The sequence below is a fragment of the Camelina sativa genome, chromosome 17 (genome assembly GCF_000633955.1).
Source record: "Camelina sativa cultivar DH55 chromosome 17, Cs, whole genome shotgun sequence".
Taxonomy (NCBI): Eukaryota; Viridiplantae; Streptophyta; class Magnoliopsida; order Brassicales; family Brassicaceae; genus Camelina; species Camelina sativa.
The window spans coordinates 8,442,387-8,465,239 of record NC_025701.1 but is presented as its reverse complement, the minus strand read 5'-3'; the positions used below and the strand labels follow the sequence as shown (position 1 = coordinate 8,465,239).

At 38.2% G+C, this 22,853-nt stretch overlaps 8 protein-coding genes and 1 pseudogene across 11 annotated transcripts; 5 read left to right on the top strand and 4 right to left on the bottom strand.

Annotated features, from left to right (window-relative positions):
• LOC104756171 (monoglyceride lipase-like) lies at positions 25-2,700 on the top strand. The gene is made up of 7 exons (XM_010478711.2): positions 25-680; positions 1,328-1,366; positions 1,450-1,520; positions 1,623-1,687; positions 1,783-1,872; positions 1,947-2,039; positions 2,123-2,700. Exons 1-7 carry the CDS (start codon positions 253-255, stop codon positions 2,522-2,524), a joined length of 1,188 nt encoding a protein of 395 aa, XP_010477013.1. The 5' UTR covers positions 25-252; the 3' UTR covers positions 2,525-2,700.
• Positions 2,797-3,826, bottom strand: LOC104756170 (mitogen-activated protein kinase kinase 7-like). The gene has a single exon (XM_010478710.1). The coding sequence runs from the start codon at positions 3,758-3,760 to the stop codon at positions 2,822-2,824; it is 939 nt and encodes a 312-aa protein (XP_010477012.1). The 5' UTR covers positions 3,761-3,826; the 3' UTR covers positions 2,797-2,821.
• LOC104756169 (RNA polymerase II transcription factor B subunit 4) lies at positions 4,902-7,141 on the top strand. Its single transcript, XM_010478709.1, has 11 exons — positions 4,902-5,086; positions 5,180-5,268; positions 5,353-5,635; positions 5,803-5,849; positions 6,054-6,091; positions 6,183-6,228; positions 6,311-6,364; positions 6,443-6,511; positions 6,600-6,676; positions 6,756-6,851; positions 6,947-7,141. Exons 1-11 carry the CDS (start codon positions 5,056-5,058, stop codon positions 7,020-7,022), a joined length of 906 nt encoding a protein of 301 aa, XP_010477011.1. The 5' UTR covers positions 4,902-5,055; the 3' UTR covers positions 7,023-7,141.
• On the top strand, positions 7,323-9,710 carry LOC104756168 (N-alpha-acetyltransferase 40-like). Of its 4 annotated transcripts, none has more exons than XM_010478708.2 (9): positions 7,323-7,455; positions 7,535-7,637; positions 7,987-8,066; positions 8,168-8,476; positions 8,597-8,673; positions 8,833-8,875; positions 8,960-9,025; positions 9,155-9,205; positions 9,314-9,710. In XM_010478708.2, exons 1-8 carry the CDS (start codon positions 7,432-7,434, stop codon positions 9,179-9,181), a joined length of 729 nt encoding a protein of 242 aa, XP_010477010.1. In that variant the 5' UTR covers positions 7,323-7,431; the 3' UTR covers positions 9,182-9,205; positions 9,314-9,710. The 4 variants fall into 4 exon arrangements, with proteins under 4 accessions (XP_010477010.1, XP_010477009.1, XP_019095088.1 ...); XM_010478707.2 differs by having other exon boundaries at positions 9,294-9,710; XM_019239543.1 differs by having other exon boundaries at positions 9,152-9,205.
• Positions 10,819-12,759, top strand: LOC104756167 (protein REVEILLE 7). Its single transcript, XM_010478705.2, has 5 exons — positions 10,819-11,005; positions 11,145-11,252; positions 11,345-11,456; positions 11,558-11,619; positions 11,711-12,759. The coding sequence occupies exons 1-5, from the start codon at positions 10,994-10,996 to the stop codon at positions 12,476-12,478; spliced, it is 1,062 nt and encodes a 353-aa protein (XP_010477007.1). The 5' UTR covers positions 10,819-10,993; the 3' UTR covers positions 12,479-12,759.
• Positions 12,874-14,517, bottom strand: LOC104756166 (mitochondrial import inner membrane translocase subunit TIM22-4-like). The gene is made up of 4 exons (XM_010478704.2): positions 14,197-14,517; positions 13,572-13,762; positions 13,405-13,477; positions 12,874-13,135 (listed from the first exon to the last, which is right to left on the bottom strand). Exons 1-4 carry the CDS (start codon positions 14,369-14,371, stop codon positions 13,050-13,052), a joined length of 525 nt encoding a protein of 174 aa, XP_010477006.1. The 5' UTR covers positions 14,372-14,517; the 3' UTR covers positions 12,874-13,049.
• On the top strand, positions 14,868-17,751 carry LOC104759280 (annotated as a pseudogene).
• Positions 17,872-19,280, bottom strand: LOC104756165 (nudix hydrolase 4). Its single transcript, XM_010478703.1, has 2 exons — positions 18,861-19,280; positions 17,872-18,528 (listed from the first exon to the last, which is right to left on the bottom strand). The coding sequence occupies exons 1-2, from the start codon at positions 19,049-19,051 to the stop codon at positions 18,093-18,095; spliced, it is 627 nt and encodes a 208-aa protein (XP_010477005.1). The 5' UTR covers positions 19,052-19,280; the 3' UTR covers positions 17,872-18,092.
• Positions 21,560-22,350, bottom strand: LOC104756164. The gene has a single exon (XM_010478702.1). The coding sequence runs from the start codon at positions 22,307-22,309 to the stop codon at positions 21,776-21,778; it is 534 nt and encodes a 177-aa protein (XP_010477004.1). The 5' UTR covers positions 22,310-22,350; the 3' UTR covers positions 21,560-21,775.

Sequence of the window (22,853 nt, the reverse complement as noted above, 5' to 3'; positions counted from 1 at the left end):
TATCTCAGCTACTAACCAAATAAAACAATTTTTTTCTTATAAGTGTTGATATTGTTTGTTCTCTGGAATTATTCCTTGACAAAGTTTTTCACTTTCCAAATTGCTTCACTGTCTTGTCGATTTTGCTTCTCTCTTTTACTCAAAGCTCTGTTTTTTGTTTTTTTTTTTCCGTTCTGAAAAACCCCAAATTTTGGGTTTTTTTTCTTCTTTCTAAAGGCGATACAAAATCGTCTTTTTGAAATTGCTTCGTTTATGATCTGTTCAAGTAGAGGAACGATCGTAATTGCTACTCTAAACCCATTTCTAAGATTACCCATCAAACAATTTTCCGGATTTCATGTAAACCGGACTCGAATTCGAAATGATCTCTCCATCAGTCTCGTAGCTATTCGACCATCATCAGTCTCGATGCCACTGAGATTAAGAAGATCATCACAGAAGAAGAGGAAGAGGAACATCGGTTGCGGTGTTTCCCCTTCTTCTTCTTCGCCGCCGACGACGACGAAGAGGACGGTGGTTGATGACGAAGTGGCTGTGAGACGGGATTTGGCAATGAGGCGGGTTTTGGAGGATAACGGTGGCGATGGAAGCTCCGTCAGAGATTTCTCGCTATTCACGTCCAAGAGAGGTGACACGTTGTTCACTCAGTCTTGGACACCTGTTGACTCGACTAAGATCAGGTCATTTCTCGTTTTCTTAGTTGTTTTGTCTTTTTGGGCTATGTTGAGTAATTAAAAGCAATAAGAACGAGGTCCCCCTCTGCCTTGAGACTCTGTGGTTCACGAGATGTTGAGCTTAATTAATGATAATGATGTCGTTTTCTAGGGGTTTTTCTTGGATTCCTATGTCGTTTTCTCAGCTGGTCCTAACTTATTACCTTGCATTCAGTCGTGTCTTACTTAGATTTTTTATTAGTTTCCTTAGGTTATATAGATAAGAGCTATTTAGACTAACACGATAAAATGATTTGTTTTAATTGGTAGCATTTCTTGGCCTCATTGTGTTGTTGCTTGCGTTATTAAGACTAGTTGCTAACATTACTGTGAAGAAGACCAAGCAAATACCTGAAATAATCTTTAGGAGGTGATTCTGCTAACTAGTCAACAGATCTTGAAGATCATACATTTATATAGTTTTCTCATGACCAAGTCTTGACTCTTGAGTGTTGTTGTACATTGATCTTCAAGATTTCTGACTAAATATAACTTTGCGTCACCTATTTTTCCAGTGTTGTATCTTTAGTCTCTTGTTTGTAGTTTCTTCTATTATACCTTATTTGGTTACCTAGGTCCTAAACCTGATATCTTTTTGTGAGTTTGCTTTGTAGGGGATTTGTTGTTCTGCTACATGGTCTGAACGAACACAGGTTTGTTGTGTAGCTTTTAAGTTTGATCATGAACTCTACTTCCATATAAGTTTGAGGTAAATTTATAATCAAACGCTCAACAGTGGCAGGTATAGTGATTTCGCAAAGCAGCTAAATGCTATAGGATTCAAGGTCTATGGAATAGATTGGATCGGTAAAACCACTTTACCAATTTCAAAGTGCTTGTGTTAAAGCATTTGTCAGTGTATAATTTCTTTATTGCGATACTGAATTAAGTTTTCTCTTGCTCAAATAGGTCATGGTGGAAGCGATGGACTTCATGCTTACGTTCCTTCTCTTGATTTTGCTGTCGCTGATTTGGTATAATCTCTTTTTCAGTTTCCAAGACATGCCATTCGCTTAACTCATACCAGTGCTTAAACACTAAACTGACTCTGAAATAAAAATGTTTGCAGAAATCGTTTCTTGAGAAGGTAATTGCAGAAAACCCGGGATTGCCCTGTTTCTGCGTTGGCCATTCAACAGGAGGAGCCATTATTTTAAAGGTTAAAAGATCTTCAAACACGTTCATATCATTGCTCTTGAAACCATATGTTAACTATATAACTTATTATTGCAGGCTATGCTAGATGCAAAGATTGAAGCTCGAGTTTCAGGGATTGTGCTAACTTCACCCGCTGTTGGAGTCCAACCATCTCATCCTATCTTCGGCGTAAGCCAAACCTCAAGAATCTGAACAATTTTCACAAACATTTTTTTTGGCTTTTGTCTTGAAAAATGGACCTTTTTCAACAGGTAATTGCACCGGTCCTCGCGCTCCTCATTCCAAGACGTCAATTAAGTGCTGCAAAAAAGAAAATAATGCCGGTTTCTCGTGACCCGGAAGCTGTTATGGCCAAATACGCTGACCCGTTAGTATACACTGGGTTTATCCGAGCAAGAACCGGTAACGAGATCCTTAGAATTGCTGCCCATTTGCTGCGGAATCTCAACAGAATCAAGGTCCCGTTTCTTGTGCTACACGGCACAGCTGATACAGTTACTGATCCCAAAGGTACTCAGAAGCTATACGAGGAGGCTTCCTCGTCGGATAAGTCGATCAAGCTGTTCGACGGGTTGCTACATGATCTGCTCTTTGAACCAGAACGGGAAGCTATCGCTGGAGTCATATTGGATTGGCTACACAAGCGGGTTTAAATTGCTCAAACCAAATGTAGCAGTTCCTTACTCCTAGACTTCAAGTAAAGAGGGAAATGCGAGGAAGAAAGACCTAGTAAGAGTTGCTCTGTTTCGTAGGAATTATCTCGACACCATTTTGTATCACGTACATTTTAATTGTAATGAATATACGAATTTGTAACAATGCAAGTATATACAAGTCTAAGACTCTACCCGAAAATAAAATAAAAATACAGTAATTGATTCATTCCGATTCGGGTCACCCGGAATAAAGATCCACAAACCCGTAAGAATAGCACAAGAGCAATCGGATATCTAAACACTTTGACGGAGAAAAGAGTGACCAAGAAGCTGCGACGCCGTCCACCTCTCACTCGATTCTTTACGTAGACAGCAATCAACAAAACTCCTAAACTCGTCGGAACATCCTTCCGGCGCACGCGGCGGTTCACCGAAACACACGGCGCACATCAGCGTCGCCCAATCAGGTCTCTGTCCCTGAGGAAGCAACGGGAAATGTCCGACGAATAGCTCGAGCATCATCAATCCAAAACTCCATATATCGCCTGAGTATACATCAGAGTTCTCTCCGGAAACGGAGTCGAATCTCTCAGGGCTCATGTAAGCGCACGTGCCGACGAACGAGTCGCAGTACTCCAACGACCGGATCATGATTTTGCTAACCCCGAAATCGGCGATTTTAACTTGGTCTCTCGAGTTCAAGAGGAGGTTCGCAGGTTTGATGTCTCTGTGAACGATCTTGAGCGAGTGGAGATAGCTCAGTCCTTTCAAAATCTGGCGGGAAAACCCCGCGAGTTGTTTCTCTGTTACGGCGCCGCGGAGAGATTCTAGGTTTCCGCCGTCCATGTACTCCATGAGGATCGAAACCTCGCCGGCGATTGGTTTCTCGAAGATCCCGTGGCACCGGACGATGTAGGGAGAGTCCGTGCGGCGGAGGATCTCCATCTCGCGCGTCAGTTGTCTCGTGAAACTCGGACTCATGTCGCCGTTGACTGTTTTCAGAGCGTATAGCTCCGCCGTTGTTTTGTGTCGGACTTTGTATACGATCCCGCCGTTTCCGCTTCCGAGGACGTGGAGTTTCTCGATATCCGAAACGGAGATTCCGTTGGTGATAGCGGTGGATGTGACGGCGGCGGCCGTGGAGGAAGGAAAGGAGAAACAGGGGAGGCGATCTGAGAGAGGTGGAAGTGGTAAACGGAGGTTGATCTGACGGCGTTCACGAACAAGAGCCATTGCAGTAAGTAAAAGTGATAATTATGATTTGAGAAGTTTTGAAGAAGAAGAGTGATGGAACCTGCAGCTTTTATTTGGAGGTTGAGTGGGATTTAAGTGAGGAGCCTGCGAAGGTTGCTTTAAATAGTAATCACTGACAGTGACACTAATATTAATCTTTTTTAATTTAGTTTTATGTTTTATCTAAAAATGGCAACTAGTGATTATGTTCAATCTTGCACGAGGTTTATCTGTCCTACTTACCCCGAAACTGCCTAGTATGGATTGAGATGACGATTAGATTTAGTCATTTAGATGTATTTATTTTTAAAAGTGTTGTGGATGTGCTATCACAAGTTCACAACTCACATTATGCATAGTGGTAAAAGAATAATAAGATTACTAACAAGTGGAATCGATTCTAATTTTATAATTTGTGTTGAAGAGTTTAAAAGTGTAACGTGAATTTTGTGAGGTTCAATGTACCATGGAGGCTGAAGGACGTCTATAATGAAAATGACCAACCAATCATTTATTTTTAGGCGCCATCTCTCCAATGCCCGGCCGCAAAGGCGGATCTAGTAAGGATTAAAGGGGGTCAGCTGACCCCCCTAAAATTCTAAATTTATCTTATAGCCCTTTAAGTTTTACAATATTATTTATAATTTTTCTCTTTTGATCTCTTTAAAATTACAAATTTGTGTTATTCCCTTCCGTTTTTATCATATTTTCTACTATTTTGTGTTTTGAAAATATTTTTCTCATGGTTTTTAGTCTTTTTATTTGCTTCACTCTATAAATAGTAAACCTAATTTGTAGTTTTTTTAATAAAACAAAATTATATTTTTAGTTTTTTTAATTTTTTTTTTAAATTATAAACTTTTTAATTATATTTTGAACCTTCCTAAATTATATTTCTGGATCCGCCACTGCCCGGCCGTCTCCCATATCGCAAAAAAAATATATATATATATATATATTATATAATGAAATAAATTGGACACACACATGCCCATTGGGCTTATTATTTTTTTCTTACAAAGTTGAACAAACGCCATATTTGGGCTTTATTCGTCAGGATTCAAACCCGTTTGACGGACCCGGCTCCTACCGAATCAATTCAGATATTTCTGTAAATTCACCCCTTTGGAAGTTTCCAGTTCTCACATAGCATCCAAAACCTCGCGATTTAGAACTTGTTGGAGAAGAGAAAGACGATTTCTCGGCACTGAGTGTTAGCATAATTAGGTCTCGTTTCCGCCGGGAAATTTTCCCGGTACACTGTTATAGCTCTGACTTGGGATTTTGTGTAAACTATGCCTTCCGTTGCTTCTAAGCAGTACTCAGGTCCTTACTTTCGAGACCCTAACTTACGTCAAGCATTGATGATGCATTCGTATTAAAGTCTGATTAATCGTGATTTGTTTTGTTTGGTTGCAGACGATGTCAGTCTTCTAGTCTTGTTGCTTGATACGAATCCCCTTTTCTGGAGCAATACTTCGATTACATTCTCTCAATTCCTTTCTCATGTAAGTTTTTGTTTGTTTTTGTTTCAATGCTTCGTTTAGTTTGTAGATTCAGATATCTGGTGGGTGATTGCTGTTTATGTGTAGGTGCTTGCGTTCCTGAATGCGGTTTTGGGGTTGAATCAATTGAACCAAGTTGTAGTTATAGCTACTGGATACAGTTCCTGTGATTACATTTATGATTCGTCTTTGACATCTAACCATGGGAATTTCGAGAGCAGAGGTACCGGGATGCCTCCTCTTTTTGCTTCTTTGCTGAAGAAACTGGAAGATTTTGTTACTAAAGATGAGGAGCTCAGCAGGGAGGAAGGGCATGAGGATAGAACTCCTTCTTGTCTCTTATCAGGATCACTCTCCATGGCTCTTTGCTGTATCCTCTAGACATAATCATTTAGCAACTATAAATTGATTGGTTTTGTTTGCATAACATCTGCTAGTAATCTTGAAACCTTAGCTTTCACTCTTCTCAGGCCATCTGGTTATATATTTGGTTTATCAGTCTTCGTTTCTATTGTTTTTTCTGAACTTTCTGGCTAGATATACAGAGGGTTTTCCGTTCTGGACATATTCATCCCCAGCCTCGGGTGCGTTTTCAGTATGATATACGTGTCAATCAATTGTCATATATATAGTTCATTCTTGATTCCTCTGTTGGGATTTTCATCTTCAAGTCTTGTTTCCTACATGTAGACATAGACTCCTCTCTATTATGATCTTTGTTTGTTCATTGCATAGGCCCATTATATATACAACTGACTGTGTTATTGGCATATATGTATGAAATACAGATTTTATGCTTGCAAGGTTCTCCAGATGGCCCGGAACAGTATGGTTTTCTGTAACCTTTTTCTTTTTCCATTTGCAATATGTTTCTCCTTTATGTCTCTGGACTTATGAAGGGCTTTGTTCTTTTTTAGATATGTAGCTGTTATGAACTCTATCTTCTCTGCCCAGCGCTTAATGGTAATCTTCTTTTTGATTGTTTCTTTTGGGATGTTCGTTCTCAAAATTCCAAACTCAAGTTGCTTTATCATTGGTTCTGTAGGTTCCCATAGATTCATGTTACATAGGTGTACAAAACTCAGCGTTTTTGCAGCAGGTAATACCATTTAACCCTATCTTCAACTCCTCAAGCTCAGCATATGCGTCAACTTTTTAATACTTGGCATATTTGTAGGCATCTTACATAACCGGTGGTGTACATCACACACCTAAACAGTTGGATGGGCTGTTTCAGTATCTAACGGTATGCTTTCAACTCTAATGAATCGTTTCATTTAGCGAACTCAATCGGTGCTAACTAACTTTCTGTTTGTTCTGTTATGCTCAAAAAGACAATCTTTGCAACTGATTTGCACTCCCGCGGTTTTGTACAACTTCCTAAACCCATAGGTGTTGATTTTCGAGCATCGTAAGTGATCAAATTATCGTCTCTTCAATTAATCGGCTCTCCGCTGTATAACTGATAGTTCTAAGTACAAAACTTGCAGGTGTTTCTGCCACAAGAAGACAATCGATATGGGCTACATATGTTCAGTGTGTCTGTCCATTTTCTGTGAGCATCACAAGAAATGTTCAACGTGCGGGTAAGAGATTTGACCCATCTTGTTCTTTCTTCAATATAACAATCTATCAAGCTGTTTTGTTTCTGAAATCCATCAACTTATTCGTTTTTTTGCAGGTCAGTTTTTGGTCAGTCAAAACTTGATGAAGCTTCATCTGTCTCTGATAAGAAGAGAAAAGCTCCTCACACCTAAATTCACCTTTTGTGCTAGAAAGAAACTTCAAACGTTTTGTTCACTACTTGTCGTTGCGTTTAGAATCTATGTGTACAAATACCAAATTGAAAATCAATTAAAATTCAGTTTTGATTATACAACATCTTGTATAGTTTTTTCTTTCACCAACTTGTTCTCATGTTAATCAAACTTGAACAAACTGATTTTCTTAATTAATAAACCGAACCAGAGGCCTTTATAGTTTTTTAAACAGTTGGGCTTCTCTATTTGAACAAACAAAACCTTTGGGCTGATATTCGGATCTGATTCGGGTCAAAACCCGTTTGATGGATCCGGCTCCTACCGAATCATCATTTTCAGACGGGGAGAAGGAACGAGAGAGAGAGAGAGAGAGACAGAGGAGAGATCATCGGTGAGAGGGTGAGCAATGGATTTGAAGAAACGGCGAAAGGTAACAAAATTCTCGGAAAAAGGTGTATGTTTCATAGTCAGTATTCGAAATTTTACATTTTTCGGGAATTGTTGTGCAGATTTTGGAGAAGAAGAAAACGATTCATGACCTTATAAAAAAAGCTTCTTCAATTGCCGATCCTCTTTCTCCGTTTGATTCATTCCGCCGTTACCAAAACAATGGTAATTGTTTTGCTTCTGCTCTATTTGATTTCCGCCAGTTTCTCAAAATTTGGGGTTGATTTGATGCATAAACTCTTTAAGGTATTGTTGATGATGATAAAACATAAATATGAAGTAGATGCAGTGTAAGTTTGAATTCTTGCTCTCTAACATAGATTACATGGTTTTAGATTTAAGTTATGAATCCTTGCTCATGCAGACTTTGGTTATCTATTATCAAGTGTGCTCTGATTACTTAGTTTTTGCTTATAAGTTGTTTTCAGGGATTATACTTGGTTTGTTTTAAATTCACAGAAAGAGTCTTGAAATTGAGCTAACTCTGTGTTTGTGTGGTTTTTACATCTTGTAGATTTATCTGTGTACCTGGAATCTGGCCGTGGAGATAGACTTTCCTCATCTGTGAAGCAGTACATTCGAAATCTCTTGAAGGTAAAAAGGAGAATGAAGCAGGATTAAAATGTTCTGAACATATACTCTTTAGGAGTTTCGTGTTAATTTATTGTTTGTGCATGATGTTTGTAATTTCACAGACGAACATGGAAGGGTTCTATGGGTCTGATTGGCCAATACAAGCAAAGGTGAAGCGTAAGGAGATGTCTTCTGCAGACGCACATTATATATTTGTGCTTGAGATGCGTTATGGTAAAGACTATGAGACATCTACTCGGAGAACTTGCATTGAAGGGTGTAATCAGATAGCTGGATTTGTGCATTACCGGTTTACTTTAGAGGAAGAGATACCTGTCCTTTATGTGTATGAAATACAGCTTGAATCCCGGGTTCAAGGAAAAGGACTAGGAGATTTTTTAATGCAGTTGATTGAGCGCATTGCTTCTAAGGTTGATTCCAAAATTGGTCTCTCATATTCCTCTTTTTTCAGTATTGATGGCACTAGCTTCTGTTTTCAGATTCATAGCTTGCTGATGGTATAGATTGTGTTTTTTTCTTGTTCTTCTCAGAATCGGATGAGTGCTATTGTGCTAACTGTTCTAACATCCAATGCATTGGCAATGAGTTTCTACATGAGCAAGCTAGGGTAAGATGATCTTATTGCATGTAACAACTCAAATGAGATTTTGTGGAAGTGTTAATGGGTTCCTAATAGTTCCATTTCTTGCTATAGTCAGTAATTTGTTTCCTTTGAGTCTTTACTTATCTCTTCCAAACATTTGAATTCGCATTCGTTTTTATACAGATACAGAGTATCAAGCATTTCGCCTTCGAAAGCTAATCTTCCGGTACAGAATCAGTAGTCTTGCTTTTCATTATCTTTTAATAAGGCATTCATGAAATAACTAGTACAATTTTTTTTGTTATTGCAGACTTTCTCGGCGAAGTATGAGATACTTTGCAGAACATTTGATTCTGAAGCTGAGTCTGTATTGGAGGTTGGTCCTTTCGCTGCATCACTCGCATATATGAAAAAACTGCTGACCGAATATAACATATTAGTGCTTCCTTTGCTTTTTATCTTGGTATTGTATTGAAACTGACATGTTTGCATATTTTCCAAGAAGAACGACGAAGAACCTACCAAACATTGAGTATCAAGCATTCAAAAATTTAAGGTAAGTTTCCACTTTGGTTTGTCTACTGGAGATATCAACAATTGTTCATCGTTAAGTTTTCTGAATTTTTTATGCTTGAATCTGACAGAGTACATGGGGTTGGTATAGGATGCAGTTATAAAACAGACAGATCCGATGAAGACTTGGTTCCTCCGATGGTAGTTCACACCAGAAATATAGAGAACTACAACAATGCCTAGCAACTGGACAAAACCATTGAAGTCTTTTCGATTGCAAAAATGACCATTTTTGAAACCCGAGTCCTTCGCAACAAATCAGTCGTTTGCCACCAGCTGAAATTATATTTGGTAAGCAGCTGTGAGTACTTAAACCTTATTAGGAGAGATTGTACAGAGTTTATTAGATTAGGAGGAATCGGACTTAGTAGAGTGAGAACAATTCTTGAATTGGGGGTTACGAAGTTATTTATGAATCAGAGAGATCATTGTGATATCGTTTCCTTGTAAAGTTGCCATAAAAGATGAATAACATCAGTGCTTTAATTTCTTGTAGACAAATGTGAGATAGGATATGAAGTTGCGTAATAGAGAAGAATTTTTAGGACCTCATATATCTATGATCTATCATATCATCTAGTCTATCATATCATCTAATTAAATATATCAGGAAAAAATCTGATACAAAAGAAAATATATATATATAGAAATGGAAAAATCTTCCTATTTTCATAAGTGGGGAGAAATTCAATCATTTAATTTATAATAAAAATATTTTAAAAAAATGAAAGAATGAAACAAAAAACAAAATTAAAGAGAGGAGGAATGGGGTGATCTGGCCGTATCAAAATTGTGGCTCTGATAGTGCGTGCGTGATTAAGTGATACGGTTGTCACATCCGACACCATGTCATGTGATGTGACTGATTTGCCCATTATCCCCAACCATTAAAATAATATTTTGTCTGAACTTTTTTTTGTTTTGAATTCTCGTTCACACAGTTGGGCTATTTGATTATAGAAGAAGACTGGAGAGATAATGTATTTTAATCAATCGATTTCTCGGGATATATTATTTTAATTCCTTCTGCTCGAAATTAGGAGGGTGCAAATAAGAAAGAAAATTTGATCACGTGAAGTTTGTTTACCAAAGTAAGAAGAAGTGTCGAACTGTCGATCTGAGAATATTATTACCCTTTTACAAAAATTAAAAAAAAAAAAAATCCAAAGAGTAATATATCAAGAAAGCAAGTGGGGTATAAGAAGTAAGAAACGGATAAGAAAGCAAACAAAAAAAATATCTTCAACAATAATTACAAAAAACTCTGAATATCTCGTAGACACATTCTCTCTACGTCTCCACCACACACCACACAGATGATGATTCTTCTTCATTCTTTGGGGAAGACGCGCGTGGTGCTCATGGACAAAGGGAGCGAGAGTGAGTGGTTAGGTTTGTTCTGAGCCACAACAACAACATGTCTGTTCTCTGTACCTTCTGGAAATTTCCATTTGACATTAAATAAATAAAGATATGACGTGGCACATATCAGCTATTTAAAAAATTGGTCACTTGCTCCTTCTGCTTCTGGTACCTTCTCTTCTCTCTTCACTCTCTCCTCTTCTCAACTTTTGTAATTTTCTCGGGAAAAAAATCTTCCTGTTTCCGTGAATTTGATTTATTTCTCGAGAAAATAATTAAAAAAAAAAAAAAGCAGAACGTTCTCTCTCTTCTTATCTCTTCGCCGGGCGGGGAGGTCTTGTTCTCTTTTCCCTGTTGTCGTCTCTTCGATCTGACCACACCGGTGAATCTAATTAGAATATATTTCCAAATGGCCGCTGAGGTAATTTAAATACAGATTGATGAATTTAAGACTGAAGCTTATCGAATTTATACGAAGAGAGATTCTTTTTTTAGGAAGAAGTTGAAGAGAAAGCTTTTGATTTGATGATGTTCTCATTGGTTTTTTATTTGCATTTTAGGATCGATGTGAGGAGGAGCTAAGCAGCAATGTTGAAAATGGAAGTTGCAATTCCAATGAAGGAACTAATCCTGAAACCACCAGTCATTGGACTGAAAACGTTGTCAAGGTATGTCTATGTTTTGTTTAAAGAATTGAGATTTGACAGGTTTCAGGTTTCTTTACATTTGGTCTGACCTCGGTTGTGTTTGTTTCTTCAAGGTTAGGAAACCGTACACAGTGACTAAGCAGAGAGAGAAGTGGAGTGAGGAAGAGCATGACAGGTTTCTTGAAGCTATTAAGCTTTATGGTCGTGGTTGGCGTCAAATCCAAGGTACTTAATTCATGACTTGAAAGCTTCTTTTTTTTGCTTATGAGCTAGAGTATTGCTGGTAGATGTAGTTCCGTAGGACTAAAGTCTTCGTTTTGGTGCAGAACACATAGGTACGAAAACCGCTGTACAGATACGAAGCCATGCTCAAAAGTTTTTCTCCAAGGTCTTGTGTATTTACATGTTCTAATACAGCAGTAGTCCTGATGAAGTTAGTTTGTAGTAATCTGACAGTTATTTTGTCTGATTCATTGCAGATGACCCAGGAAGCTGATACTATAAGTGAAAGATCGAATAAGGCCGTTGTGATCCCGCCTCCTCGTCCAAAGAGAAAACCGGCACATCCTTATCCTCGCAAATCCCCTGTTCCATACTCTCAGTCTCCTCCATCTAATTTATCAGCTATGGAGAAAGGAACTAAGTCTCCAACCTCAGTGCTATCATCGTTTGCTTCAGAGGATCAAAACAACAGATGCTCTTCTCCTAACTCGTCCACCAGTGACATCCAGTCCATTGGTGGAACCTCCATTAATAAAACGAATGACCAAGCAACATCCAAGCAGTCCCTCAAAGAGGGTGCTGTCAATGGTTCTACACCAATGTCAAGCATTGTGCTTTTCGGGAAGATTGTTCTTGTCACGGAAGAATCTCACAAACCATCCTCTTACACAGATGATAATGATCGTAAATCAATGCCAGGGCAAGAGAATCACTGCTCTGGCATCAAGAATTCGACATTGCACATTGGTTCGAGGCATGTTGACACTGATCTATCTCTTGGAATTTGGGAAACGTCTTGTACTGGTTCTAATGCCTTTGGCTCGGTTACAGAAATGTCAGAGAACTTGGAGAAGAATGCTGAGAAACGGTTAAGCTTCTTAGAAAAACAAGGATCCTGTGATCCTCCTGCAAGCGGGTTCAGGCCATACAAGAGATGCCTTTCAGAAAGAGAAGTTACGTCATCGTTGTCATTGGTAACTTCAAAAGAACAGAAAAGCCGAAGAAAGGCACGCGTATGCTCCTAGCGCAAGTGCAACCTTCTTGTACAGTTTAGAATCTATTTATGATGATCCGGGAGCATATTGTTTTAACCATTGCTGGGTGACTTGGATCATAACATTCCACGAACCAAATCTAAATTCGAATTGGTAAGTGATTTTTACTTGTCTACCCCATGTAATTCCTGTAATGGAGTTTCTTCTGTTGTTTCACATCAAGAAGACAGTTCCTTTTTTCTTCATATACAAACTCAATTTACAGTGTACTTGTTTGGCCACCTATCTATTTGTAACTCTGTTTCAATCTTTAGGTTTGGTTTATGAATGTCATTGGTAACGTCAAACTCTGAGAATCAAAACTTTGTGCAAATACAAGCCCCTTAATTTCTGTGAACACTTACTTAAATATCGGAGCCCTCAAGTCTAACGAAATCTATGATAAATAAACAACAATAATTGTAAAATCAACACAAGCCTTGCTTATTCTATGTTTCAAAGTTGTAAGTCTAGTTTCTCTCTCCCAGTGCTCAAGTGATGAACTATATCACTAAGCAGCAAAAAAATCTCAGCAATGGCGTATGTTAGATATCTCATTAACTTATGTATGCCTATCAAAGAACTTCTCTATGAGTACAGAGAAGGTTGCAAAGCCAGCGCAGCCTATACACGCAGCTTTTGGCCCACCTGAAACAAAATCAATCCATTAATACTTCCTCAGAAACAATGTTTCATGTAAGCACATTTCAAAGTGGTTTCAATTACTGCAACCGAGAAGATCACATAAGAAAGATCAATTCAAGAACTCATTATGGAAGAAACAACTATATCTGTGCCATTGCATATAAATGAAGATAACACCCAAAGTCCATAAAAAGATAACAACTATATCTGTGCCATTGCATATAAATGAAGATAACACCCAAAGTCCATAAAAAGATAGGAAAGAGATTTACCTCTAGCGGCCATTGAACCACCGGTCACACATCCAGCTACAGCGGTGTTAGTCGTGTCATGCTTCGCCCTTGTCTTTTTCAGAGAAGTAAAAACAAACAATCAAGGTTTTGAATTCAGAACTCAGTAGGGGAGTTTCCTTGTTTGAGTTGGGTCAATAATATAGTACCTTCTCGACAATGCATTCCGCTGCTGAGAAAACCAAACCCATAACCGCAAATGTCTTACAAGAATTCCAACTCCTTTGCCCCATTTGTTTTGCTGTGAACACAAACTGCTGTCTAGCCGTCATTGTATCATTCGTTATAGGATTATCCAATGCCCCCAAGAACAAACCCATCATCAAACCGAGACCTCCACCTAATACACCACCAATTCACAGAGAATTTAAAAGTCAACTTAATATCCATCCTCACATGCCTAATTGTCATTATCAACTTTAGAACAAATTCTGGTACCAGAGAGCATTTATATTAGAATAGTTTCATTTAGGGCACTTATAGAATATACAACAGATTCGATTTGAGATTTCACATTATCAAGTCAACTAACTAAATCTGACAATAAGTGCAATATGAAAGTGAGTCATTTAACCAGCTCAGAATCATATCAACTACTCAAAAAGCTAAACACTTTCTCCAAATTTAAAGAATGTACAACCAATTTCACAATCCTCAACTCATTCAAAGACCCAGTTGGAGCTTTTAGTGATTTTTACTGACCTATGAAATCGAAAAAGAAAAAGAAGCAATGGAGCAATAAAGATCCGAGAAAGAAAGGAGATTTGAACTGACCCATGACTCCACTAGTAACAGCACGAACGGCGCAGTTGTTCCAAACCTCTTGAGCTCGGATCTCCTCGATGGTTGGCATCCGGATCGGCTGAATCTGGGTAACGTTCTCATCAGAACCCACGGGGGCCGGAGTAGCAGCGGGCGCACCGGTTGGTTCAGGACTTGAATCCGCCATTTTCAAAGAGTATATAGAGAGTTAGAATCCGACAAGGGAATATGTCATCAAACGCTTAAAAGTAGGGATTGTAAGAATCAGATCAAGCGTTCGCGCGCCTTGCGAGAGAGGGATAAAACAAATCAGGGTTTATCCCCCTCCCGAGGTCCTAGGGTTTAAGCCACGAAACTATTTACTTTCCAGGCCCATTAGTTTACATATTGGGCCTTTATTTAAACTAATTTTTAGCCTTATCGGTTATGGTAACAGTGTAGATGCTATTTTAGGTTTTGACTTTTGAAGAGATCTAGATTTACAACGTGGCTTACTGCATGTTAAAAAATTAAAGTGGTTCGTGTATTATCGAGAAAAAAAAAACCTTTGCGCTTTCTTTTTCTAACCCGATGTCGTTTCAGTTTCCCCACTGGCACGATACATCTTCCTAATCTCTCTGTTTAAAAACAAGAAAGCGATAGACCTAATAAACACACAATATTCAACAGAGCTATCTCAAGAAATGGCTTCTTCAAGTTCAAGACCTGAAAACGTTCCGTTTCTCTTCCCGGAAACCAAATCCTCTGTTTTACCAGATCCTTCTCGTTTCTTTAGTAAAGATCTACTCTCAAACCCTCTTCCCACAAACTCTTTTTTTCAAAACTTCACACTCAAAAAAGGTGACCAGGCTGAGTATATCCACCCTTACCTCATTGTTTGTACCGGGGATTGCACAACACTAAGTAAATAAAGATTTTTGGGGAAAGAGTGAAGCTGGTTCTTTTATTAACGATAAAATCGTGAGGTCGTCACTAACAAGAATCAAGATTGAGCTCGTCAGTTCACAGGAGAACTAACAAGCCAATAATGACGAGCTCAGAAGCTAGAAGGAATTATACAGAAGACAATAACGGTTTTCACGCAAAGTATTGCTCTCTGTCTCTTGTCCTCGGGTCAGGATGGTCATCCTAATAAGTGATGCTTCCTTTTATAGGCGACTGTTGACCGAGGGTTTTCTAGGGTTTCCATCGTGAATTCCTGAGAGTGCCCCTTTACAAATTATTAATGACTTGCATCCAATTTCGTCGGGCCGAAATCTTAATTAGCTTGTTTTGTTGGGCCGAGTGGCATATTGGACGTAGCCCCATGTCCAACACTCATCAAATCCGTTGATTCATCTCTCTCCATATCATATCCATATCTGTTTCAAAACACTGATTACATCTACGAGGTTTTTAAAGCCGATATAATCATCTCCGGTTCAAACAAACCCAATCCGAATCCTCGAAAGTCACATCTGATCTCTTCTTTCAGCGACCTCGGCGTGACTCTTGACTATCCTTCCTCTAACCTCAGCTTCTTCCTCGTCAGAGGAAGCCCGTTTATAACTTGCTCTGTCTCAGGAACCTCGATCACTATCTCAACGAGCCATGGGGTTAGGTCATTTTCTCGAAACTCATCTACGAAGTTTTCAGCGAATCTCACCAACAATCAGAAATGGCTCATCTACGCCTCCTCGCCGATAAATCTATTCAAAGACGGCGACTCTTTCATTAAATGCCGTGGTGAGTTTACCGGTGTAATCCGAATCGCCGTGTTACCGGGTTCGAATCCAGATTTCATTACGACTCTCGACCGGTTCAGTAGCTGTTACCCTGTCTCCGGGGAAGCTGATTTCAAAACGCCTTTTGGTTTGGAGTATAAGTGGGAGAAGAGAGGCTCTGGAGATCTGCTGATGCTTGCTCATCCTCTCCATCTCAAACTTTTATCAAGAGACGACCGTTCAGTCACCGTTTTAGACAAAATAAGATACAAGAGCATAGACGGAGACTTGGTAGGTGTTGTCGGAAATTCATGGATTCTAAGACCAGACGCTGTGTCAGTGACGTGGCACTCCATCAAGGGAGTTAACAAAAATTCGCACAAAGAGATCATCTCAGCTCTCGTCAAAGATGATGACGCTTTGAATTCCTCTGCTAAAGTCACGAGCTCATCGTATTTCTATGGGAAGTTGATCGCGAGAGCAGCGAGGTTTGCTTTAATAGCCGAAGAAGTTTCCTATCTCGATGTGATTCCGAAGATTACAACTTACCTGAAGAACATGATTCAGCCGTGGTTAGATATGGGAGTTTTAAACCGAACGGGTTTTTGTATGAACCTAAATGGGGAGGTTTGGTCACGAAGCTAGGATCAAAAGATTTACATGCAGATTTTGGGTTCGGTTTATATAATGATCATCATTATCATGTAGGATACTTTCTCTATGCTATTGCCGTGCTTGCTAAGTTAGATCCTTTGTGGGGAGAGAGATACAGAGATAAAGCGTACAGGCTAATGGGGAATGTCATGACACTGGGAAATATTGGTGATCATTCGAATTCTAGTTATCCCCGTTTGAGAAATTTTGATCTTTTCAAGCTACACTCTTGGGCAGTAGGGTTAACGGAGTTTTGGGACGGAAGAAATCAAGAGAGCACGAGTGAGGCCGTGAACGCTTATTACTCCGCGGCTTTGTTAGGGTTAGCTTACGGGGACACGCATCTGGTGGAGACGGCTTCAACGATCATGACACTTGAGATACACACGCCGCGAAGATGTGGTGGCAGGTAACGATATTTATTTTATCCAAATAATTCACTTGAACTGAACCAAACCCCAAGAAACTTGGTTTAACTAATCTTTATTACGGTCATTGGATCGTTTTGTATCGGTTATAAATATATTTCTCTGAGAAACCAAATCAGTAATTAAGGACGCCAAACCAAACATAATTTTTAGGATTTATTTTTATTACAGTGTTCTTCACACCGATTCAGACGACAACAGTTTCAGTTTGATCACTATGTTTTCTTTTTTGATTGGCAGGTGAAGGAAGGTGACGTTATGTATCCTAAAGATTTCACGGCTGAGAATCGTGTGGTTGGTGTTTTATGGTCTACAAAAAGAGACAGTAGCCTATGGTTCGGGCCTAAGGAGTGGAAAGAGTGTAGGCTCGGGATACAGCTATTACCGATACTTCCGGTTTCGGAAATTCTCTTCTCAGATTTACAATTCGTGAAGCAGCTCGTGAAATGGGCTTTACCTGCGTTGCATAGAGACGGTGTCGGAGAAGGCTGGAAAGGATTCGTCTATGCTCTGGAAAGTCTTTACGACAAAAAAGGCGCTATTAAGAAGATTCAGAAATTAAATAAGTTTGATGACGGAAACTCTTTGAGTAATCTATTTTGGTGGGTTCACAGTAGAGACTGATCTCATGGGTGCTGTTTGTTCTTTGTTGTTCGATTTTCATTTTCTGGTTGTTTAACTAAATGTTGCTTTGTAAAGCAAAACTTGTTTCTCATCACGTAATGTGAGATTTAGACGGTTTCAATTTTACACCTTGAAGCTTTGTCTTCATGTTTTTGAAAGGAGGGAGTTAGTAGTAATGCTTGGCTCAGCATTGAGTATAATGAAAAAATGATTAAGTTAAAAGAGTGGTAAGAGTTAGTAAACGTTTTAAAGGAACCTGTCTATTATTTTATTCACAATGAAAGAATGAATGAATGAATAATCAAATAGTACAAAAGAATGAATAAAATTAGAAGACAAAAGTTGACTTTCATCTAACAATCAAAACTTTTCCACACCTCTCAAGAGACAGAGAGAGATGCTGTGACCAAATGAATCCCCTCAGGAAGCTTCAGCTCAATGTAGCGGGGTTTCAAAGTCAAAAGCTCTGTTCCACCAACTCTAAACAACATCGTACTTACTAATTCAGGTTCCAACTCTCATCGTTGGTTAGACATTTGAGGTTAACGAATGCTTCAAGAGCCTCTCTCATCCACCAGTTGTGACATACTTCTCTTGCTTCATCCAAACTGACCCATCTGCGTTGTCTAATCTCAGCCTCAGGCCAAAGCTCAAACTCTTGAGAAACAAGGAGAGCAAACATGTATCCGTCGTGAATGATGTTATGTCTTTTGCTTTTGTATTGCCATTTCCCAATCTTTCCTTGAAGCTCTCCTGTTACACCAGCTTCTTCGATCGTCTCTCTCAAAGCAGCTTCCTCCATTGATTCATCCATCTCCCAACCACCTTTTGGGAACAACATTCCTTTGCCCTTTTGAGCACTGATCAGAAGAACTTCGATTTCTGTGGTTTCAATCCCATTGACTTCTTGTTTCTTGTATCTGTACGGTACACATCTGCACACCAAAAAAAATTTGACCAAAATTTACATGAGATTCCACAAGAAACAAAGATCGTCTTCAAATTTTGCAAAAAATTCACACTTTTTGACCACCCGCGCGCGGTTAAAATAAAAACACATCTTTTGAGATAAATTGTCGCGGGATTAATAATAATTAACGGTTTAATTAACGATCTTCTAAAGAAACATGAAAATTTTTAAAATTGCTACTTTTTCACCACATAACAATACCAAATTAGCTATCATCCTAAATAATTACGAATTCGAACCACCGACTAAGACAATTTTCGAATTGGGGGTAAAATTTAGGGTTAGGAAGAGACGAACCCGACGACTTGACGATAGCCGGAGGTATCGTAACGCTGCAAATCTCTACCGGTACGAGAGACCAAAGAGACAACCTTCTCGATCTGTGCCGGAACAACTTTCGTGGAAGGGATGCTCTCGAAGATCGGAGATAAATACGAGGCGACATTTGACAAGTTCGAGACGAAAAGAGACACAGAGAAGCCTGTCATTTTTTTTTTTTTTTGAATCCCAATTTACCGATGGATGAACAACGAATTCAGAACAAGAGAGAGAGAGAGAGAGAGAGAGTTTGGAATCAAAAGAGGCTCTGTTTTGGAATTCGGGAGAATCGATTTAAGGAAGTCTGAGAGAGAGAGAGAGAGAGAGAGAGAGAGAGAGAGAGAGATGAAATGGATAAGCAACAAAAGGAGAGAGAGAGAGATGCGAGTTTGTTTTTAGGACAAATCTCTATCCTTCTTTATATGGAACTTCCCACGCGCTTCAGGTACCTTTTCGTTTTAACTATATATATTTTTTTTTGTTTTAAAAAAAAAAAAAATATTAATCAAATTGCTCCATTTCTTCGAAATTATTATATTTCTCCGGCTATTGACTCAATTTTCCCCCGGTTTATTTGAGTTTAGTTCTCGGTTTTGTTTGGTTTAACTGAATCTGACATAACAACTTCTGTTTTGTTGTGTGGAGATCTGACTGTTATTAATGAGACAATCCCCTGATCTTCACTGTATATAATAACAATATTTTCGGTTTCACTAATGGTAGGTAATAAACAAAAACTATTTGGTAATTACCATAAATATTATTTATTATTTATATTTTTGTACACGTTGATTTTCTAGAATTTGTTTTTTCGTCAAAGAAAAATCAAACTTAGACATCCTCAAACCAAAAAAAAAAAAAGGTCAACTCGTAAACAAACAAAAAAAAAAACCTCGGCACAGACACGGAAGAAAGGGTGTGTGTAACACGCGAATCATAGGCGCGTGAAGAAGCTGAGCAAGTGGGTTATAGGCTATATAGGGACCTCATTTTTGTTTGTTTGTGGGGTTTGTAAAAAAAGTACTGAGAGAGTGTGCTCATCCACAAACTCGTCCCTGACATAAAACACGGTATTAGGCGATTCCTTTCTTTATTTTTAATTTATTTTAATAGTAATATGTTTTTTTTTCCAACATATTTTTTAATGGGCTTGTTCGTTTGGTTGACGCTGGCGGTTGCGGCAGCAGTAACGACAGCGGCTGCGTTTATGTTTTTAACCACTGAATTGAAACAACGTTTAAAAATATTAAACGCAGGTCGCAGCGTTTACCGCAGCGTCATAACACATGTACTTATAGCAAGCAAACGAACAACTATATCGGCGTTTGCCGCAGTCGCAGGTACCTGCGGCAGCCAAACTAACAAGTCCGTAAATTATAGTATGACTCACACATTTTTGTTTCTTTTTCAGTGTTTCTAGAAGCCCAAACTTCGATACAGTCGAAAATCTTATTAATGGGCCTAGCTCCATGTCTTTTCCATCTTATTGATATTTTTATCTATCTTTTAAACAAATTATTATTGAGTAGGTAACAAGGTACTAGAAGGTCCGGCTGGATCACCTTCTTTTCAGGGAGAGCTAATAAAGTTGTTGAATTGTAAGTTTTTTTTTCCTTTGTTGAATTCTAAGTTAATTTGGTCCGGTTTTTATATAACTCGTTCATTTTTGTTTCTTTAATATAAACGGAATTCAATTTAAATTGGACTAGTAAATACTACAAAAGAAAAAAATTACATGCCAAAAGCTTACTTCTAATGTCGTTTTTGTTTTCTTATCTATACTTATGATATTATGATGAATGGGTGATAAATGATAATCAACGTATGCTCAGATAGGTGTAGGTAGACTTTTGGCCAAGTAGTGTATGAAGAAAAAAAAACTGCGCAGGTCCTTTCTATTATCCTCCTTTTAATTATTGGATCGGCTGGCGAGATTTCTTTTATATTCAGAGTATCTGCGAATAATTCCAATCAATTTCTCAAGCTCATATTAATTAAATATTGGATGTATACATATTTATATACGTACCAACATTTTTTTTTTGGGTAAAGTATTACGTATCAAAAGTTGAAACTATATATATACGTACCAAATACCAAAATAGCTGTACCTACAATCTGGTTTACCAGAAACCCAAGTCTTTGATTCGTTGACCTTAATCACTTTTTATCTAACGAAGTGTTATTTCAGACTCCATAGCCGTCGGATTATTACTTCCACGGCGCCTAGCTAAAGTGTATCCCAGTCGAAGTCACTTAATTTACATGTAAGGTTACCACAAATAGGATTTGTTTGTTTGTTTGTTTTGTTTTGGTAAACTTTACCAACACCCTTTTGCGTTCAATGCACGTCTATGAATAAATACTGTATAATACGTGTTCCAAAACTAGAGATGTATATTCTGACTACNAAAAAAAAAAAAAAAAAAAAAAAAAAAAAAAAAAAAAAAAAAAAAAAAAAAAACTAGAGAGTATGTGTTTATACTAAAACAAAAAAAAAACTCATGCTAATTTCTATAATTTACAAATTAGTGATTTACAATGCTCATATAAAACATGTAGTTGATAGGCTTTTCACAATTGAATACCGTAAGACTAATTGCTAATCCTAATTCTGTTAGTTATGGATTTATTTGTGGTAAATGTAATAAAAACGAAGACAAATGAACTAGTTATCCTCCTCCTGATAGCTAGGATGTCCACTATATATATTGATCAAAACTTAATTACACATTGAATCACTAATCTACAAATTTTCAAATGGTGAACAAAAGGCCACATAGCCTCGGACAAAAAATTCAAGAAAAAAATAAAAGAACAAAATACTCTCGTCTATGATTAAATCTTGATTTTTTATATGTAAAGTATTTAATGATCGTTGAGATATTAGGCATTTAGCTTTCCACGATCGTCTCCAATTTAGGCCTCCAAGATCCATGTTTCGATTCGTATAGCACCTTCTCTTCTAGGGTTTGTCTTATTTCCACACCATCGTGATCATCTTGATCATCATCAACTGATGATGAGTTTCTCCTTCTGTCTCCGGTCACCGGAAAGATGCAAACCGGGAATATTCTCTTCAAATGGTTATACCGGCTTTCGTTGAGTGTCTCCGCGGCTTTGTCGGAGATGAGAGCGAGTTCTTCGTGTGTTAAGACAGAGAAGAGCATGTCGGTCGGGAGGAGGAGGTAGAGATGTCGTCTCGGCCGTAAAAATTCATCAGGAGACACGGCGGTGACTCGTTGGCCGATTTGGAGTAGAGTTGAGTCGGTGATAAAGTGGCCGGAGTTTCGAGAGACGATGTCGGAGGTTTTGATGGGTTTTGAGAAAACGTCGAGAGTTCCCGTGAACGGAGCCAATATTTTGACTACTCCAGAGGATGAGTGTGATGATATGATCAATGGTGCGCAAGAAGATGTGTTCCCCATTATTATGATGATCAGAGTAGAAGAACGAGAGGAAGAGACAGAGAAAGAGAGATAGAAGTTTCGAGGAATGGGCTGGCTTTATAATTATGTGTATAGAAATAGTTGCATTAGTTTAGGGATTAAGTGATAGTTAAGTATTAATTAATTTTGTTAGCTGGTTGTATACAACTGTGTGTATCTTCTTTCTCTTCGTATTATAGTTGTCGTTTCTTAACTTTATTGAGACTTTATCTGATAGATGTAATTTACGTTATTAAAATACACAAAAGTAAGGTTTTCGTTTCAACAACACTAATTCATTAAATCACGTATACATATTGGCCGCTCTACATAATAAATTTTCATATAATCAAGTCAAAACTCGATAATTAATCAGATTCATCCCTTATAAGACCAGCTGCTTATTTGTTAAATGTTTCGGTCTACGGAACAAAAAGAGATTACAAAAATTAAATGTATATTAAGGTGTGACTTTTTGCTGTGACAAAGGTCATTAGAACTAAATGTTCTCTTTTTTTTTTTTTTTTTTTTTTTTTTTTTAAAA